The following is a 21,689-nucleotide window of genomic DNA, read 5'->3' as shown; positions in this document are numbered from 1 at the left end:
GAGTGCAACTTTTTTAATACACCAAGTTAGTGAAAGCTGCAAAAAACCAACCAACCAAAAAAAAAAAAACCAAAACGTTCCTCTGGTACCGGCAATAATCGGTCTCAACAATAGCAGAGGAGGTTATACCCCCACGTGCCCAGAGTAATAGTAGAATTGGAGGTCACGTGGCCTTCTCGGAGTCCAACGACCATAGAATCCTACCGCCCTAGGGTTCCGGAGTCCGGTACGGGAAGTGGTCTAAGGCTCGGAAGACTCTTAAGAATTTCCTTCCCTTGTTTTGACCACTCTCTTCTATCCACTTTGGCCTCCTCCTTCCTAGTAGCTCGCTAGAGGCCTACGAAGAGCTGCAAAGGGCACTAAAAAAAAGTCTCAAGTAAAGTGTAGGACAAATAGTGAAGAGAAGTGTACGGAACACGGACGTGCATGCGCAACGCACTACGCGTTGCGTGCGCGACGTGCTGCGAACTCCGGTGGGGACGCCGGCTGTGGTTTGCGTCACTCGGCCGGCGCCCGCCCGGAAGCTTCCTCTGGTTCCCCTCCCGCTCTCCACTTGCCCGGGGCGGTGGCTGCCTCAGTTATTTGTACTTCCCCGAGACTCTAATTGAGATTGCCGCACCCCGATGGAGGAGACAGTGTGCGTGGCCGCTGCTCCGGACCCCAGCAGCTCCGGCTCCATGGTGAAGGAAGAGGGGACGGCTGCTACGGCTCCGGCGGCCTGTATGGGGATGTGAGAAGTCTCAGGTGATTCTGGCCGGGGCCGGGCGGGGTCAAAGGTCATGATTGCGGGCTCACGCCCTGCTGGCTTCTCTTTTTTCTGCTTTTCTTCCGTCCGAATGGGGCTGGTTGCACTCGACCTGTAGCTTGTCCCGGAATTCAAGGTGTGAATGCTCGGTCCTTTGGAGGTATCAACCTGGCTTCCTGTAAACCCCGGTGAGAAGGGAGGAAAGACTATGCTTCATTACTGGAAAGAAAAGGGTTTGTTAATTTACATATATGCGTACATGTAGATTATCTACCGTACGTATATATGTAAGGAAAGTTTGATAACGGACATGTATGTATTAGCTATTATATACATTTCTAACTTATGTATTATCAAACTATATCTCTTGGCTGTTTACATTTCTAATCATCTATATTATATACATATACATACATATGTAAACAAAGCTATAGTGTTTGTAGAACTCTACATGAGTTACCTCTTTTGATCCTCTATAACTTTGTGAAATAGATCTGCCTGTTTTACTGGTGAAATCAATTAATTTACAAGTGTTAAGCTGTTACTGTGTGCTGCCATTCCGCTAGGCAATGGAATGCACATAAAGAATTAAAATATTCATACTAAATGCTTACATTTTAATGACACGAGTACAAATAAAAATATATATAGAATAAATATAAATCTCATAACTGCTTATGCACCCAAAGTAATTAAATTTAAAGTAATTTGGGAATGTGGGGCTTCTTAGTTGAAGAGATCAAGAAAACCTTGAAGACAACCATGTCTAAAGTGGATCTTAAAGTGAAGAGTACTAGTCTGGGGGGACTAAAGCTAAATGACTTTCTCAGGTTTTTAGGTCTGCTTGTCTCCCAAGTCCAGCAGTCTACCCTCTAGGGCTACCATTGCATTCAGAAATGTGCAGGGAGCAACTCCACCAGAGCTCCTGCAATTCTTTTCAACTCCTCATCTGTTTGTTAAACACCTATCAGGTGCAAGACACTATAATACTAGACTTGAAGGCACAAACCTCTGCCTATATGTGCCTTATGGTCTTGAAGGTAAGAGATAGAAAGTGTTTTGTTTTTTGTTTTTCCTTTTTGTGGGGAAGGGAATGGACCCAGATTTGTAATTTCATGAAATTAACCTACTCAAGATTACACAGCTAGAATGGATACAGCCTTTTTGTCACATAAAATGTTGCATAAGTGAATAAGCTAGCAACAAATTGAATTGATGAAAGTTTCATGATAAGTTGATATTTGTCTGGGACATTAAAGCAGAAGTCTACAGGTAAAGGGATGAAAGAGCATTGCAGACAAAACAAACTGAATTTTTTAAAAAAATGAGTTAGGATTCACCTTATGAGAAGAAGCTTGGTATAGTGGATAGAAACTTGTCAGGAACAGATGTCCTGGTTGTATGCCACTCCTACTTATAAAAATCACTATTTGCTGAATATTTCCTAAAAATTAAATTTAGATTCCTTTTCCTGCTGTTTTGGGCATCCCACTATTATAATTTAGAGAGTAGGGTTCACTTGGTTCTTTATATCCCAGAGCTTTTCATGGTGCTTGGCACTCTACTGCCTGGCACATAATAGCCATTGATTGGTACGTCCTTGTCATTCCATCTTTACCTGATCTTACTTCCCCTTTACATGTGTATATCATTATGTATATTATATATTATGTGTATTACATAATTATTACATATAATGCCCTTCCCTCTTTTCCCCCCGGAGAGAGGTAAAGTTGACAAGGCTCCAGATAAAGGATCTTAACCTGTAACTTGGGAAAGTAACATATTTGCCTATTAGTTTGACCTCATCTCTACTGAATCCCTTAAAAATAAAAAGTAATTAATATATGTTATGTGATTTTCCTTTTGAAGATAGGAAATGAGAGTAGAGCTGTTGTTAGATGAATCAAAGTTCATCATCTTAGATATCATCTGAGTTGAAATACTATTTTCAAGTTGAATTGTAATTAAACTATACGTTAACTTAGTGTCTCTAGCCTTTATTACAGTTGGAAACCTGATATTTTGTTTTACCAAACTAGCCTGTTTGTTTCTTATGCCAAATCTGTCTGTAATAAAAAATATTCAAGAGTCAACTCTATCACGTTCTAAAAGGGATACAAGAGTACAAAGTGGGGACCCTATTGAGAGCCTTGTAGTCTATTTGACAAGACAGTTACTTATCTAATGTGAATCAAAATAATTAAATACTACATTGTGAGGAATTAAATGCAGTAAAAGTTTCCCTAAGAGATCTGTAAGGGGGTGGAATTGCTGGAAAAGGTAGAAGCCTCGAAGAATGAAATAAGTTTTAAAATTATTATTGATATCTTTGATTTTCATATTATCTTTATTTCTAGGTATATCTTTCCCTCTCCTTTAGATAAAGAACCATTCCTTGTAACAGACAGTAGAAGCTTTATAAACAAATGGGAGGAGGGAGAGAAGAGCTAAAAGTTTGGGGATAAATAATTCTATTGCCTTACCTCTGATAACTGTTTCATACAATTTATCCTGCTTTTAATTTGTTTTTGTGTTATCTCTCCTATTAGAGTGTGAGCTTCTTATCCCCAGGGACTCTTTTTTTTTTTTTTTTTTTTTGTATTCCTAATGCTTAGCATGGTGGCTGGTACATATTAGGTGCTTAATAAATCGTTATTGATTTACTAATAGAAAATAGGGGAAGGAAACAAGGATTTACTAGGTATCTACTGTGTGCTAGACACTAAGCTAAGAGCTTTGTAAATATTATCTCATTTTATCCTCACAACAATTTTATGAAAATAGGTACTATTATTATTTCTATTTTACAGTTGAGGAAACAGAGGCAGACCCAGTTAAGTACCTTGTCCAGGATCATACAGGACCTGTATACCTAAGGTTGAATTTAAACTCAGGTCTTCCTGACTTCTAACCAAGTGCACACAATTCATGCCTAAGAAGAACAAAATTACTGAAAATGATTATGATTTTGTGGGGCATGTAAGAATACCTGCCTGATCAGGTGAAAATTAGATAGGAAACACGACCCCGGGTTATAGAAGCATTGAAGGAAAAGCAGTTTGGTAGCTGACATATGAGGAGAGGTGTGTGACACAATGAAAATGATATTTAGAAGTTTTGTTGATCTGGTAACTGTATAAAAGATTATTTAGAGATGAGAGAGTCTAAAGGTAATAAAAATCCCTGACAGAATTTAGGCATCAGGAGTTAAGGGCCTAGATTAAGTTAGTGATATTAGAAAGGAAAGAGTTAATCCAAAAGGAAGAAAAATTATAGAGAAAGGAGTTAGAAGGAAGAATGAAAGGTGGCACCAGATTTCTAGCCTGAAGATAGTACAGTGATATACTTTTCAAAGTAGAGGAGATGGAATGAGGAAAAAATAAATTTAGATCAACTTTTCTAGGTACTCAACCTGAATTACTTGTTTTTATTAAGTTGCTATTTGAAAAATTAAACATAGCACCTTTTTCATGCAGAAGATGGTAAAAATTTATTTTTAGTTTTTTCAATCCATAATTACTGAAGAATTATTAGAAAGCATTTAAGCAATCTTATGTGTCAAGTGCAAAAAGTATGAGGATAGGTTCTCTGCTAGGTGCTGAAAATACAAATAGAAAAAAATGCTGGGCAGTTTCTGCTCTTAAGAAATTATATTCTTTCCAAGGAGGCAACTTTTGGATATATACATACATATATAATAAATATGTGCTATTCTAAAAGTCTTATTGCACTTTTAAGCTTTGGATACCTTGTCCAACATCGTGTAAGCAGAAATGGCACTAATAGTTGGGGTGGGCTGTGGGAGGAATTAGGAAGAGCTTCGAGTAGAAAATGTTTGAACTAAGTCTTTTTTTTTTGAAGTTTTATTTTATTTTTAATAATGACAGCTTTTTAATTTTTCAAAATACATGCAGATAATTTTAAACATTCACCTTTGCAAAACCTTATGTTCCAAATTTTTCTCTCTCCCTCCCCTAGACAACAAATAATCCAATATAGGTTAAACATGTGCAATGATTCTAAACATATTTCTACATTTATTATGCTGCACAAGAAAAATCAGATCAAAAGGGGAAAAAATGAGAAAGAAAAGAACAAGTAAGCAAACAACAAAAAGGTGAAAATATTATGTTGTAATCCACATAGTCTTCTCTCTGCATGCAGATGGCTCTGTCCCTCACAGATCTACTGGAATTGGCCTGAAACACCTCAATGTTGAAAAGAGCCAAATCCATCAGAGTTGATCATCACACAATCTTGTTAAATGTTGTGTACAATATTCTCTTGGTTTACTCATTTCACTTAGCATCACTTCATCTAAGTCTCTCTAGGCCTCTCTAAAATCATCCTGCTGATTATTTCCTATAGAACAGTAATCCATAACATTTGTATAACATAACTTATTCAGCCATTCTCTATATCCAGTTCCTTGCCACTACAAAAAGAGCTAATACAAACATTTTTGCACATGTGGGTCCTTTTCCATCTTTTATGATCTTTTTGGAATACAGACAGTTTCTGCTGGATCAAAGAATATGCACGTGAACTAAGTCTTAAAGGAAGGGCCTTTATGAATCATATTTGGAAATTGGATTGAATTTAAGAATGGGGAATGAAAAGCATAGAGGTGGAGTGCTGGATGAGGGACAAGAGCACAAATATTAAGATTTGAAGCACAAGAATAGCTAGACCCTAGAGTGCAAGAAGATGAAGTAGTTGTGAAAATTTTCTATTTTATCCTAGTACAGTTCTTAATCTGTGGTAGTCATCATAATATTAAAGGTATCCATACATGAAAAAGATTAAGAACTCTTTCCCTGGGGCATTTGAGAATCTTTGTAGTTTATTGAGTAGAGGAAACCCCGGTACTTAATCTAATTTTTACTTTGTGGAGAAGACTTGAAGCTGGAAGAACAGGAAGTCACTGTGGCAGTTTAAGTGAAAGGAACAAAGATCTAAACTAAGATGGTGTCAGAATGAGGATGAATGGGTAAATGTCTTAGAGATAGAAATGACAAAATTAGGCAACTGATTAGAGATGTGGGGTCAAGGAACATAGGAATAGTTGCGTTAATGCCACTTTTGGGGAGATAAGGAGGATGACAATACTGTCGACAGAAATATTAAGATTTGAAGATGATTTAGTGAGAAAGACAATGATTTCTGCTTTGGATATGTTTTGCTTTACCAAGTCTATGAAATTCTTAATTTGAAGTGTTCTGAAGACAATTGGTGATGCAATTCTGGAGATCTGGAAAAGAACTGAAGTTAACTATCTAGATCTGGAAGTTATCTCTATTGAAATGATTGTTTAGAGGCAGCTAGGTATCTCAGTGGATAAGGAACTGACTGGGAGGGGCAGCTAGGTGGCGCAGTGGATAGAGGACCTGCCCTGAAGTTAGGAGGACCTGAGTTCAAATATGACCTCAGACACTTAAGACTTCCTAGCTGTGTGACTCTGGGCAAGTCACTTAACCCCAATTGCCTCAGGGAAAAAAAAAAAAAAAGGAACTGACTGGGAGTCAGGAAAACCTAAGTTTAAATTTGGCCTGAGACATTTAATAGCAGCGATACTTTGGGCAAGTCACTTAACCTGTCTGCCTTACTTTGCTCATCTGTAGACTATGGATTATACACCCACTTCAAAGAGATTGTTGGGAAGCTCAAATGAGATAATTATTATAAAGTGCTATAGTAATTTTTATGATGTATTTTATTTACATAGCTATTGTTATTAGTGAAATCATGAATGAAAGGAAGAAAGCATTTCAGTGCTCAGTATCTGCCAAGTACTATGTAAAATGTTAGGTATAAAAAAAGAGAAAATGAGGTCTGCTATCTATCAGTTGCAAATAAAACGGAAAGGCCCAGAAATCCCAAGATTGTATCAATGGGTTGAAATAATAGTGCCAAATGGTCTGGAAGATACAAAAAGACAGTTGGCAAGATCCAAAAGGCTTTAGGATGGTGGTAAGTCATATAATAAGGCCTGGTGGTCCTCCATCTTGTTAACAAGCTTGAAGTCAGTCTTTCTATCCCATTATTTGTGTAGGACTGGGCACCTGAGGCTCCTCTGGGAAAGGGTGGCTTAAGACAATATAGAACATAACAGGACCCTGCCAGCCTTGAAGTGTACTATAAATGTGATACAGATGAAGAGCTAGAAAGGACTGATTAGACAGGCAAGAGAACCAGGAAAGAGCATTGTCACCAATACTCATAAGAGAGTTTATTTAAGAGGGAAGTGTCAAATGCTACAGAAAAGCCAAGAAGTTCTTGATTTGAAGAATACTGACCATCCTAAAAGTGAAGTGTTACTATATTAGTATATTATTTTCTCAGTAGAGACTTATTTCAACATCCTAATCATAATCATGTGTCATTGTGTGAATTTAAAACATAATAAAGATCATATTTTCTAAAATAGGGATTCCTTTTTTTTTTTTAGTAGTATTTTTTTCCCCAAATACATGCAAAGATAGTTTTCAATATTCACTTTTGTGAGACTTTGTGTTTGCAATTTTTCTTCCTCTCTCCTCTCTCCCCAAGACAGCAAGCAATCTGATATAGGTTAAACATGTGCGATTCTTGTAAACATATTTTCATATTCATCATATTACATAAGAAAATCAGATCAAAAGAGAAAAAACAAAAGGAAAAAAAAAAACAAGTGAAAATCCTATGCATTGATCCACCTTCAGTCTCCATAGTTCTCTCTCTCTGGATGCAGATATCACAAATCTATTGGGATTGGTAAAGTAAGAATTTTTACTATTTTTGTGTCATTCGTCCTTTTTGGTAGCTTGGTGATACTTATGCAGTCCTAGAATGTATTATAAATGTTTAAAATAAAATTCATATAATATTACAAAGGAAACCAATTATAAACTTTTATATAAAATTATCAAAGTTTATAGGCTCCCAGGTTTAAAAACTGAAGATTTTTTCTTTAAAAGAATTTAGTAGATTAATATTTCCATTATGTTATTGTTTAATATATAGCCTCTAAGGACTTACCGTATATACTCAAGTATAAGCCGACCTGAACATAAGCCGAGGCCCCTAATTTTAACCCCAAAATCGCGCTGTATACTACACAGCAGGGGGGCATTCAAAGGGATATTTACACATGTTTTATCTAGTGACTCGAATATAAGCCGAGGAGGGGATTTTCTGCCCAAAAATTGGGCAGAAAAACTGGGCTTATAGTCGAGTATATACGGTAGTTTGGCATAGTGAAAAGAACATTGGAATTGTAATCAAAAAACCTGGGTTCACATCGTAGCTTAGATACCTCTTAGCCATGTAACAAGTCATCTTAATTTCACACAGTCTTCATTTCCTTTCATATGAAAGGGACGTAAATGATACTTTAATTGTTTACCTGGCAGGGCTTTTAAGAGGATCAAATGAAATAAGATCAGTAAAGCAGTTCACATAGTGTAAAGCAGTGGTTCTCAAACTTTTGTTCTCAATATCTTTATCCTATTAAAAATGATTGAGGATCTGTCCAGAGAGTTTTTGTTTATGTGGGTTATAGTTATAGATATTTATCACATTAAAAATAAAAACTAATTATGAATTTGTAGAGTCTCTGAAAGGATTTCAGAGATTCCCAGGCTGCCCTGGACCATACTTTGAGAATCACTAGTGTAAAGCATTGTATTAAATGTGAGCTGTGTACATTTGCTAAGTAGCTAGTAATCAACTAATAGAAAGGATAAACAGAATTTATTTTTATTCTTACAAAGTTAACATGTAGTTTCATGCCTGAATGATATTTTGAATATATCATATATGTTAATCTGATTTATAAATTATGGCTAGTTTATAATGGAGTGATTCTAAATGACATAATGTTAACCAGAAACTACAAACCTAAATTTTTTCATGCCTCTTTCTTTAGGCAAAGAGCAGTCTTAATTCCTGTTAATTATTTATTTGTCCAGGTAGATTTAGATTTAATGTTATTCACCCATTTTGCCATATGTGAAAATGTCTAAGGGAAAAATGTAGGACAGTACCTGAGGAAGATGTAAATATATAATTCTGTTTCTCCCTCCCTGGCTCTTTGTAATTTAGTGGAAATGAATAATTCTTGATTTTAGTGATTGAAAATGATTGTTTTTAGAAGCTTGACATTACATCAGAATGTCTTCTATTAGTTTATTGTTTAGTTTCAAAATGTGTTTTTATTTATGTTCGCTCGAAAATGGCTATAGCTTCTGTGTCCAGAGGGAAGTCTTTAAAGATTTTGTTTTTGTAAATAAAGATATTTAAGCATTTCAGATATGCATTACATATAAACTGAAAGATTTTTTTTTAGGGTGAGTTGTATAAAATTAGTTATTAGACAGGGTTAGTTCAGGATAAGTATAGGAGCAAGAAGATAAATTTTAAAACATTTTGTTGTCAAGAATTAGTATTTTAAAAAAAGTTTGTTTTTCTTGATCTATTTCCTATAAAGCTTGGTTATGATAAAGAAATTATTAAGCATTAGTAAGTAACGTTTAATGTTTTAGAAAAGAGAAAGTACGTATCTGAAAGTCTTGAGGCAGAGGGAACCGTGTGTTATATATTTTAATCAAAGGGTGATCAGTCTTCCTACAAGTTCAATTATTTATATCAAGTCTGCCCCTAAGGAAAAGAAAGTAAAGTACGAAAGCACTGTTGGCCTGAAGTTGAGAAATGAGTTGAAGTGAGAAAAGGTACAGAAATAAAAGACAGGATTCAGAAGAAAAAACTGAGGTTTCACAGTTTTGCCAAAGCACTGTTTGTTGGGCTGCAGCAGACTTGAAATGTAAGTGATTACTGTTGATTATTGGAGGAATCACGGAAAGTTTGGAAGCTTGGAAAAATATCAAACTGATTCTTGGGCTATGAATAGCATTTCAGCAGAAAATGAGACAGTCACAGAGTGTGTGTGTGTGTGTGTGTGTGTGTGTGTGTGTGTGTGTGTGTCTTTTTCTCTCTAGGCATGTGGTATCATATGAGAAGCATTAGGTAAAATGGAATGTTGTAGTATAATCCAAATACTTCAAATAACCTAGTTTGGCTTTAGCATCTGATAAATAGGAATTGCTAGGAAGAAAATGAGAAGAGAGATCAGTGGGACATAGAGATTCAAGGATTAAGTCCAAATACATATAAAAGTTTAGTTTGATTATTTAACTTGGTGAGATTTTAAACAATGGGGAGAGCTGTCATAATAAATGATTTCAGGAAAATTGTATTTTAGCAGAGGACAATAAATGTGGATCCTATAAAATCTGTTGTACCATATATAACAGTAAATAGCATGTAGGTTAGTTTCAATTTCTTTTGGAATTAGCTGTGAGGAAAGGTTCAGACCTATGATTTCATTGGTTTAGGACAGTGATGTGAGACTCAGAAATGGGGATCACTAATCTTCCCATAAGGAAACCTGCCAGCTACATACTAATTTTAGAATGTAATTTTATTATATTGTGTTTTTATTTATTTTGTTAAATATTTCTCAAGTACATTTTAATCTGGTTCAGGCTGTTGCAGGGCCTGTGTATTGTATGTTTGACACATCCCTCTGATATAGGAAACTGTGAGAAAAGTCCCTTTACCAGTGCAGTTTACCAACTGGTAACTTTTAGTGTTAAGGAGTTGCCTAGAATGAAAGGTTTTAAGTAGTTTGAAAAATAAAAAAACTATAGGGTAAAATGTAATAGTATATTTATCACAGATATACAGGGGACATCCTGACTTTGAAAGTACAGATAAAGCCTACCTACTGTTACGAATTCCTAGGAAAATGACATTAGGTGAAAAGAATATGGGGACCAATAATTCTATTGTGTGAAAGGGGAAATGAAAGATATAAAATGTTAGATTAGCAGAATTCCTGCTCTTATGAGGTTTTGTTTGTAATGTTGACAGAAAAATTAGTAGTTAGTTTATGTCATTCTATCTCTAGAATAGAAGAAATGATCTGAAACATAACTTGTCATTTTGATGATAAAAATTTTAAATTGCACAGTGGATAGCAATAAAACTAAAATAAAAAAGAAGCCATGGGGAAAATGTTGATACTTATTATGAAAGACTTCAAGATTTACAGGGACAAATATCAAGTTTATATGAATAGTATTGGCTTGACAAATAGAATATAACCAAAAATTTGCAAATAGTAAAACATTTGGGAAAAGGTCCAATTTCACTAATAATTAAATAAAAATTATAACTGAAAAGTACCTCACACCGATTAAAATATCAACTATAAATAAAAGTTAAGAGAACTTTGCAGCTCTGGAAAAAAGCAGGTACATTTATACTTTGCTGGTGGCAGTACCTTTTAGTGCCATTTTTCAATGTTTCAATTTGACAATGCACCCAGGGGTTGGTCATTTATCTCTACTATGTCAAGTATGACCTATTGAAATAATTAAAGAAGAAAAAAAGACTTCTCTATTCAAAGAACTTTAAGGATTTGCTGTATTTAAAAGTTGGCAATAACCCAAATGTCTACTAGCTAGGGAATGACTAAGAAGCATGTGGTATATTGATAGAAGTATAATGCTACTTTTGTTATAAAGATTGACAGATGGGAAACTACTAAGAAATATGGAAAAGCTTATGTGAAATAATATAAAGTGGAAAAAATAAGATGATTAAGTATTGCGTAGCTATTCAATATACATAAATTATGTAAAGTGTAAATTGTTATTTATTTCTACCATTTTTTAAAAATTGTTGTTCTGTGAACAAAAAAATATTAAAAATGAATGGGTTTGTAGATTGTCTCAGTCTCAAGGAAATAATGGAAGAATAAATTAATAAATCAGTAAAGATCAGAGAAATGTATAGTGATTTTTCAAAAATTCTTCTGGAACAGGTACAGAGATATTAATTTGTACTAAAAACTTCAAGAATATCAGAAAGCTAGATGACAATTACAGTGAATTTCTATGTTGCCCCATCAGGAAATAAAAGTGAAAACTGAACTTTCCATAAAACTGTTTGTCTTCCTCTTTTCCCACTCACCTTGTTTTTGTTTTTGTTTTTAAGCACAAGTGTAAGTTTCCTGTATAGACATGTTGAAGTCTCTCCTTGCCTTCTACACCTCCTCCCTTTTGGTACTCATTGCTGATGCCCTCTATTGAGCTGAAAAGGCACGTAAGAAGTCATTTAGGTCAGTCTTCTTACTGTAAAAATGAGAAATTTAGATCCTGATCATTTGTTGGCAGAGCTAGGATTTGAACAGGTTCTTTCACAAACCAGTGCTCTTTCCATTGTATCAAGCTATCTTAACACTTTCCTTTTAAGCCAGTAGCAGAACAATATGTATAAAATAATTTATACTAAGCTATGTCTATACATTTATTAATTTCACATTAATTGTGGAATGTTTCTGGACCTTTCCAAATGGGTACTACATGGTACTCCGCATGGGTTCCCATGTGGAAACATGAGGAACTGCAATTTGGTATCATTTCTGAAAGATCTCCCAGACCTCATGATATCTCTGTCCCAGACACAGAGATTCTGTCAGGCCTCTATGATGTAGGACAAATCACTTTTCTCCTCTGGGTCTCACTTGCCTCTTTGTTACACTTACTCCTTTGTTGTCTTTGTACTTTGATTATAATTCTCTGAGACTACTCTGCCATGTCCTATTTCATGGGTAATCGGTTAGTACAAGAATATTCATTAGCTGGCTTTCAATGACTCCTTGAGTTCCAGCAGTAATACTTTTATTTCCATTTTGAGTCACCATCCCTTCCCCAAGTTTGAAGAGCATTTTTTTTCCCTTATTCTCCCCAGTTACATGTAAAACAACTTTTTTTTTTTTTTTTTGGTTACATATACAATCATTTTTTACATAATTCCATGTGAGTCATGCAAAAGGAAAAAACCATGAGGGGGAAAAAAAACAGAAAGAAAAAAAGTGGTCCTAGCATGTGTTAATTTACATTCAGTCTCCATTGAAGAGCATCTAGAATCTGTCTTACATTGTATTGAAATATTTACTGTACTCAACTGTATCTGATAAAGAATCCTCATAGGGAAGTACTATGCAGCAGAGGTGTCATTCAGGTCCTTCCTGCTTGAAAACTTGGGGTCCCTGATATCTTTAGGTGTCTAAAGGGAAATAAGTATTATAACAGGCTGACCTCATTACTGTAGACATGTAAAATAACTCAGTTTACAGGACTTAGTTAACATTTATTCATCATGTTATTTATTTCTTTAGTTTTCTCTTGCCATGATAGCATTATCCAATGAACACTTTTCAGATGAAGAAATTAAAACTATTTCTAATCATATGAGAAGGTGCTCTAAATCACTATTGAACAGAGAAATGCAAATTAAGACAACTTTGAGATACCACTAAAACACCTCAGATTGGCTAAGATGACAGGAAAAGACAAGGACTAATGTTGGAGGGAAAACTGGGGACACTGATACATTATTGATGGAGTTGTGAACAGATTCAGCTATTCTGGAGAGTGATTTGGAACTGTGCTCAAAGGACTATCAAACAGTGCATACCCTTTGACTCAGCAGTGTTTCTATTGGGTCTATATCTCAAAGAGATTTTAAATGAAGGAAAGGGACCCACATGTGCAAAAATGTTTGTGGCAGCCCTTTTTGTAGTGGTAAGAAATGGGAAAATGAGTGAATGCCCATCAGAGAATGGCTGAATAAATTATGGTATATGAATATTATGGAATATTATTGTTCTGTAAGAAACGATCAGAAGGATGATTTTAGAGAGGATTGAAGAGACTTAAATGAACTGATGCTAAGTGAAAGGAGCAGAACCAGGAGATCATTGTACACGACAACATCAATATTATACAATGATCAATTCTGATGAATGGGACTCCTTCCATTAATGAGATGATTAATGCCAGTTCCAATGATCTTGTGACAGAGAGCCATCTACAACGAGAGAGGACTGTGGGAACTGAATGTGGATCACAACATGTTTAACATATATCTAATTGCTTACCATCTAGGGAAGGGATGGAGGAAAGGAGGAGAAAATGTTGTCAAATTGTCCGTGCATATGTTTTGTTTTTTTCTTTTTTATTAAATTATAGCTTTTTATTGACAGAACATATGTATGGGTAATTTTTACAACATTGTCCCTTGCACTCACTTTTGTTCCAACTTTTCCCTTCCCTCCCTCCACCCCCTCTCCTAGATGGCAGGCAATCTTATACATGTTAAACATGTTGAAGTACATCCTAGATACAATACATATGTGCTAGATTCATACAGTTCTCTTGTTGCACAAGAAGAATTGGATTTATAAGGTAAAAATAACCTGTGAAGAAAAACAAAAATGCAAGTAGTCCACATTTATTTCCCAGTGTTCCTTCTCTGGGTATAGCTGACATTGTCCATCATTGATCAATTGGAACTGAATTGAATCTTCTCTTTGTCAAAGATATCCACTTCCATCAGAGTACGTCCTCATACAGTATTGTTGTTGGAAGTGTATAATGTTCTGTTTCTGCTCATTTCACACAGCATCAGTTCATATAAGCCTCTCCAAGCCTCTCTGTATTCATCCTGCTCGTCATTTCTTAGAGAACAATAATACTCCATAACATTCATATACCACAATTTACCCAACCATTCTCCATTGATGGGCATCCATTCATTTTCCAGGTTCTAAGTCACTACAAAAAGGGCTTGTGCGTATTTTGAAAATAAAAGGCTTAACTAAAAAAAAAAGAGAGATGCAAATTTTTTTAAAAAAGAAAAAAAAAAACTTTATCCAACTGTTGCTATACTCATTAAATTTTTTTTTGTAGACTAAATTTCCAATTCTATTAAGCCTGTTTTAATTTTTTTTTTTCATCAAAGGCAGACATTTAATATTATAAAAATGAAGAAAAGTGGGGCATGGTGGCTTTTGCTTATTATCCCTGAGTCTAGGAAGTGTTTTAAACTCAGGGATTCTGAGTTGCAGGGAAATAAAACTGATAGTTAATAGCACTAAATCTGGTAACGATATGGGTGAGCTCCTGGGGAAAGGGACCCATTAGGCTGCCTAATAAGAGGCAAACTGACTTGGGTTAGAAAAACTTGTAGAGGGCTGAAACTTTTGAGTTCATGCACTGAGGGCAAGACAGCCGAGCACTTGAGGCTAATTACCGATTGGACCCTACTCTATGGGCATATATTTGGAAAATGGCCCTTCCCACTATCCTGTGCTGGCTTGATGATTGATGTATACAGAGGATTGTAGGAGTCATTTTGGTGATAGACAAGGAAAAGGAAGGTTGTGGAGATTCTGCTTCCATCCAATTCAATCCTACCCCTAAAGATCAAGAATAAAGACTAAGGACTTTTGCTTATCCTGTCTCTGGCTGATTCTAAAGTATCCAGGGTGCTGATGCGGTCATCACAAAAAACTGAGCATGGTCAACTGTTCTTGGGCTGATTATAACTGGGATAAGCCTGTCGGTGACCTTTTCAGTTCCATCTTTAGTGAGATAGGAAGCTATAGTCTCTGGGTGGGGAGGAACTTTTTTTTTTTTTTTTGCTGAGGCGATTGGAGTTAAATGACTTGTCCAGAGTTACTCAGCCAAGAAGTGTTAAGTGTCTGAGGTCATATTTGAACTCCGGTCCTCCTGACTTCAGGACTGGTGCTCTATTCACTACACCAACTAGTTTCCCTGGAAACCTTTTCTTTAGGAAAAAAGGAAGTAGAATTTCTGTTGTTCATACATTTTAAATATCATATTTGTGGTTTGGCTGTATTTGTAATAAATCTTTTAAAAATTTTTTTTCCTGTTTTTTGTTTTTTGTGCGTGTTTGTGTGTTTAGAATTGAAGATTGTGACACCTGGCTTCTAATACCAGCAGTTTCTTTGTTCTGTGATCAATGTGACTCACCTGAACACTTTAGTACTTAACGAGATGAGCCAGGATCGTGGAAAATATGACTTTTATATTGGTTTGGGATTGGCTATGAGCTCCAGTATATTCATTGGAGGAAGCTTCATTTTAAAAAAGAAGGGCCTTTTAAGGCTAGCCAGAAAAGGCTCCATGAGAGCAGGTAAGTTATGTTTTATGCTCTCTGTAAAGATTTATTCTTTTTTTTTTTTTTTTTAAAGAGAATCACAATCTTGGTTATTTATTTTCTTCTTTTTTTTTTTTAATAACTTTTTATTGATAGAACGCATGCCAGGGTAATTTTTTACCGCATTATCCCTTGCATTCACTTCTGTTCCGATTTTCCCCCTCCCTCCTTCCACCCCCTCCCCCAGATGGCAAGCAGTCCTTTACATGTTGAATGGGTTGCAGTATATCCTAGATACAATATATGTTTGCAGAACCGAACAGTTTTCTTGTTGCACAGGGAGAATTGAATTCAGAAGGTATAAATAATCCGGGAAGAAAAACAAAAATGCAAGCAGTGTTTCTACTGGGCTTATACCCCAAAGAGATACTAAAGAAAGGAAAGGGACCTGTATGTGCCAAAATGTTTGTGGCAACCCTGTTTGTAGTGGCTAGAAGCTGGAAAATGAAAGGATGCCCATCAATTGGAGAATGGTTGAGTAAATTGTGGTATATGAATGTTATGGAATATTATTGTTCTGTAAGGAATGACCAGCAGGATGAATAGAGAGAGGACTGGAGAGACTTACATGAACTGATGCTGAGTGAAATGAGCAGAACCAGGAGATCATTATATACCTCAACAACGATACTGTTTGAGGATGTATTCTGATGGAAGTGGATCTCTTCAAAAAAGAGAGCCTTAATTGATCAAAGATGGACAGAAGCAGCTACACCCAGAGAAAGAACACTGGGAAATGAATATAAACTGCTTGCATTTTTGTTTTTCTTCCCAGGTTATTTATACCTTCTGAATTCAGTTCTCCCTGTGCAACAAGATTTGTTCTTGATAAAATTATTTTGTAGGTTTGTAGATTATTTGTGTTTAGTTTGTTTCTCTCTATCTCTCTCCTTCCATCCCTCTCCCCTAGTTTGGAATAATTCTATATTGCTGACAGAATGAAAGTGATCAGTGAAATAAACACCGCTGCGCTCTCCTTCTCCTTCCCCTCTCTCTCCCCTCCCCCCCCCGAAAAAAAGGGGGGACATTTTCCTTAAGCACAAAAATGTTATTCCTTCCTGTGGTTACTTGCTTGGCTTCTTTACTTTCCCTTCTCTGTATATTATGATGTTTTTTGTACATGAGACCAAGTGAAGAGTATAAGGAAGGAATTAGTGTCTTTATTGAAATAGCTTGGCTAAATCCCTCTTGGTGGCATGATGGGCAGACACAAAACTTTCATTGACATTAGCCTCATTCATCTGTGTAACTTTTAAAAAGCATTGCATTGTTGCTGTAGTCATTGTGATATGTCAGGGAACAAAATCAGAAATTTTCCTTTTTAAGACCCTTGATAACATACTATAACATGGCAAGAAATTATTTAGACTAAACCAGGAATCTATGCTTCTGTGTTAACTTTTTAAGTCAGTGGCTTGAATAAAGGCATAGATTGTTCATTTGTCAAATTTACTGATAATCTAAGAGGGATAGTTAAGACACTAAATGACAAAATCCAAAAAATAAAAGTGAATAAACAATTTTATTTGAATTGAAAGAAATCTTTTTAAAAAGCTTTCAAAATGAATACATTTAATACAAACTTTTAAGTATATGTTTATATTTTTCTTTTTTGGGAAACTTCTTTCAAAGGCAAAAATGTTATCATACACCACCCTCATTTTTTTTTGAATATTTCCTATTTATCCATATGCTTGCATTATAAATTAAGTTTTTTTGCATGTTTATCAAAGAATATTTTGAAGATGTGGTTTTTTTAATATTAAATATTTTCCTCCATATTCCCTTTATATTTTTACATGTCCTTATTGATTGTGGTCAGAATATTTAGAATCTGATGATCTTCCAAAAATCTGAAAAATATTTTTTCTTCATTTTCAGGTCAAGGTGGCCATGCGTATCTTAAAGAATGGTTATGGTGGGCTGGACTTCTGTCAAGTATGTATTAAATAAAATGACCAGAAAATGTTATCATTTTAGATTCAAACTTTTTACACAGTCCCTGAGTTATTAGCACAACTTTGAAAGTAGTTTATGTAAAAGATTTTAATGTATTCTATTTTATTTTAAAATTTAAAGTCTTAAGATAATTACTAGATTGTTAGATGTGTGTGTGTGTGTGTGTGTGTGTGTGTGTGTGTGTGCATTTTTAAAAAAAAATATTTTCTTTTACGTATCTTGATCTAGCAGATTATTGTTGGTAACATCCTTCTCTTCCCTCAGTATAATGACAGGTGTTCATGGTCCCTTTGAAAATATAATAGCACTGTAAAATTTTTGTAAAATTTTTTTTTCTTGTAAAAATTTTAGCAGTAGTAGCATCGGTTGCTGCCGTATATTTCAAGTAATGATATATTTTTCTGAATCATCTAATGCTTATATTCTGAAAATTAAAAAAAAAAAAACCTGAATTTTATTAGGACATTTTAAAGAAGAAACAAAAATAATTTTTTTTCTCAATAATTCTTTAACTTATTTTTAAAAGGCATTCAAAGAATGGTGTTGACATTGGGGACTTAAATTGTTAGCATTTTGCAATTTTTCTTGTTCCAAGTTGGAACCAAAAGAAACCTTGAAATATTTCATTAATGCCTTTTTTCTTTCCCTGAGTCATTCCAGGAAGGATGGGAGGAACTTTGAAACACCCTCTTTTTCTTTCTTTTAGATTGTACTATTAAAAACATCCAGTATCCTAGATGAAAATATAAGATATTAAAATATAAAAACTAGTAGCTTTATTTAAGCTTCTTGATTAAAAAACAAAAAAACAACAGTTGAGTATATTACACTGTGTAATAGTGTCAGACTTACTGGCTTGAAACTTCTTGGGAAATAGTTTTTAAAAAAAATTACCACAGAGGTAATATTAATGTGTGATTTAAGTCAGTATATGTTTTGTTTTATCCATGTGTATGTATGTATGTATTTTTTTTTGGTGGTTTGCCATGTTGCCCCATAAAGTTTTCTTTTACATGTTGAAAAAGGAACCCCCAAAAATTAAATCAGGAAAATATTTAGAATGCTTAAGCAGATGAAATAAGCCATACATGATATTGCATAAAGCTTAACAGGTAATTTGTATTAACATATATAAATAGCATATTTAACAAAAAAAAAAACCATAATTTTGATCAATAACAGTGAAACTGACACAATTTTTTAAAAAAAATTCAACCCACAGTGGGAGCTGGTGAGGTGGCCAACTTTGCTGCTTATGCCTTTGCACCAGCTACATTAGTGACTCCATTAGGAGCTCTTAGTGTTCTTGTAAGGTAAGGAAGACAATATTTAATGTTATCTGTTTTTGCTTATGAATCTTCTATTAACAGTTGGGCTTCGGTTTTTAATGTTGTTAAAAGTCTTTGTATAAAGCAATCATTGTTGGGGCCCAGTGGGAATCAGCATTTAGTGATTTTTAGTTTTACACAGAGAGATCCTCTGTAGATTCTGTAATTGTGAAATTGTGTAAGCCTTATACCAGATTATTTACTTAATTCAGTGCACTGAACATTTTTACTCTTCCCAAAGTTAAATAATTGTTTGGATTATCATTCTTAACAAGTAGCATTTTATTTGGAATGAGAGCTAGAACTATGCTATATACTTTCATTATTTGTTATTAGCTCTCAGATTTTATCTCCTCACTGTGTTTGGATGGGTATTTGTTTTACATATGCTGTAAGACTAGAAATGGGAAAGACAAACTAATAATTTTTAATGTTTGAGATAATTTTTTTTCTTTATAGTGCCATCCTTTCATCATACTTTCTAAATGAAAGACTTAATCTTCATGGAAAAATTGGATGTTTATTAAGTATTTTAGGGTCTACTGTTATGGTAATTCATGCTCCAAAAGAGGAGGAGATAGAGACCTTAAATGAGATGTCACATAAGCTGGGTGATCCAGGTAAGAAAAAGATCAGATAAGAATCTTTTTTTGTATTATTTTTCAAATTGGGGCTTTAACTTGTAAGCCACTTCCTTTTTTTTTTTTTTTTAAATAACTTTTTATTGATAGAACCCATGCCAGGGTAATTTTTTACAGCATTATCCCTTGCATTCACTTCTGTTCCGATTTTTCCCCTCCCTCCCTCCACCCCCTTCCCCAGATGGCAAGCAGTCCTTTACATGTTGAATAGGTTATAAGCTACTTCCATGTGATTTTTGCAAAGAAGGTAATATTTAATCTTTGTGTATTAATTGCTCCCTTTTTTCTTTTTCTTTTTGCATTTGTATATTTGTATGTATAGTGCTACATTGGAGAATGTATCAATAGATAGGACTCTGCTAGGTCTAGAAATTGATCATGTTAGAAGAGTGGAATATAGAAAGAACTTGCGCTTTATAACAATGTCTTGTTTAAAGTGTAGACAAACAGATTAATCCTTTTACACAAATTGCTAACTGGGTGATTATCAGTACAGTTACAACATAAATGGAGATATACATTTTGTTTTTTGCTTTTAACAAAAATGTAATAAATTTTACCTATTGTAATAAGTTTATTCCTCACTTGAGAGTAATTGGCATCATGTAGTGGGATGACTGGCTGGGAAACTGGAGACCTGGATTCTGAACCAACTCTGCTATATGATAATAACTTTGTGACCTGGGGTCAGTCAGTATATCTTGGAGGTCTTCACTTATTCCCTCCTTAGTAAAATAAGTTGAATTACTTTTCTGTGACCTGAAATTATTGTGCTCCCTTTCCCCTGGGCTATGTTACACAATGCCAGAGGTTTCTCTTACCACTTAACATTTTAAACTAAATATTACCCTTCTTCTCTCCTCCAGGTTTTGTGGTCTTTGCAACATTGGTTGTCATTGTGTCCTTGATATTAATTCTTGTGGTGGGACCTCGCCACGGACAAACGAACATACTTGTTTACATAACAATCTGCTCTGTAATTGGAGCATTTTCCGTCTCTTGTGTTAAAGGCCTGGGAATTGCTATTAAAGAACTTTTTGCAGGGAAGCCTGTGCTAAGGCACCCACTGTCCTGGATTTTGCTGCTAAGCCTTATACTCTGTGTAAGTACACAGATCAATTATTTAAACAGGGCCCTGGATATATTTAATACATCCATAGTGACTCCAATATATTATGTATTCTTCACTACATCTGTTTTAACTTGTTCAGCTATTCTTTTTAAAGAATGGCAAAACATGCCTGTTGATGACATCATTGGTACTTTGAGTGGCTTCCTTACAATCATTGTGGGAATCTTTTTATTGCATGCCTTTAAAGATGTCAGTTTTAGTTTAGCAAGTCTGCCTGTGTCTTTTAGAAAAGATGAAAAAGTAGTGAATGGTAATCTGTCCAGCTTGTATGAAGTCTGTAATAATAATGAAGGAAGCTTAGCCTGCGGAAATGAGCAACAAACTGGTGAAAACATCTCTAGAAGAAATGGAAATCTGATGACTTTTTGAAAATAGATATAATTTTTAAAGATTTAATCTGTAATTGTGTGTTTTTTGTTTTGTTTTGTTTTGCTGTAAAATGAGCTTGTCTGAAAATAGAAATTATCATTTTAAATGCTGTCTAAAGACAATCTTTTTTTTTTAATGGTTTCACTACTTTGGACAAGAACAATAATGACTTTGCTTTTCTTATATATGAAGTATAAGACAATTCGCTAAGATGACCTAAATAGTGGTTTGGGTTTCTATTAACAGTGTATAATTGTATGATTTTAAACTTCAAATCTTTCATCCAAAAAAAAAAAAAAAAAAAAAACCTTACTGCCCTGAGAGTTTTAATTATAAAAATAAAATGTTTTATTTCTTCATTGTTGATAAAAACTGAAATGAACACTTGTCATTTACCAAATGACAATGCATTAACATTTCCTTAAATCATCTTCCAGTATGTG

At 34.6% G+C, this 21,689-nt stretch overlaps 1 protein-coding gene across 4 annotated transcripts; it reads left to right on the top strand.

The window, feature by feature from the left end:
• The first annotated feature begins 474 nt into the window (after positions 1-474).
• On the top strand, positions 475-21,352 carry NIPA2 (NIPA magnesium transporter 2). 4 transcript variants are annotated; one of them, XM_051984631.1, is made up of 6 exons: positions 475-744; positions 15,563-15,793; positions 17,699-17,755; positions 18,999-19,089; positions 19,564-19,724; positions 20,612-21,352. In XM_051984631.1, the coding sequence occupies exons 2-6, from the start codon at positions 15,655-15,657 to the stop codon at positions 21,244-21,246; spliced, it is 1,083 nt and encodes a 360-aa protein (XP_051840591.1). In that variant the 5' UTR covers positions 475-744; positions 15,563-15,654; the 3' UTR covers positions 21,247-21,352. The 4 variants fall into 4 exon arrangements, with proteins under 4 accessions (XP_051840591.1, XP_051840592.1, XP_051840595.1 ...); XM_051984632.1 differs by lacking the exon at positions 475-744 and adding an exon at positions 770-933; XM_051984635.1 differs by lacking the exon at positions 475-744 and adding an exon at positions 7,333-7,506.
• Positions 21,353-21,689: the final 337 nt, after the last annotated feature.

This window comes from Antechinus flavipes, chromosome 3 (assembly GCF_016432865.1).
Source record: "Antechinus flavipes isolate AdamAnt ecotype Samford, QLD, Australia chromosome 3, AdamAnt_v2, whole genome shotgun sequence".
Taxonomy (NCBI): domain Eukaryota; kingdom Metazoa; phylum Chordata; class Mammalia; order Dasyuromorphia; family Dasyuridae; genus Antechinus; species Antechinus flavipes.
This window is presented reverse-complemented; position numbering and strand designations above follow the sequence as displayed.

What these genes read in the sequence shown, in the direction of transcription:
- NIPA2 (XM_051984631.1), top strand. Translation starts at nt 15,655, where the DNA reads ATGAGCCAGGATCGTGGAAAATATGACTTTTATATTGGTTTGGGATTG. An exon ending in AAAAGGCTCCATGAGAGCAG is followed by an intron (nt 15,794 to 17,698) that starts GTAAGTTATGTT and finishes CTTCATTTTCAG; the next exon opens with GTCAAGGTGGCCATGCGTAT. An exon ending in ACATAAGCTGGGTGATCCAG is followed by an intron (nt 19,725 to 20,611) that starts GTAAGAAAAAGA and finishes TCTCTCCTCCAG; the next exon opens with GTTTTGTGGTCTTTGCAACA.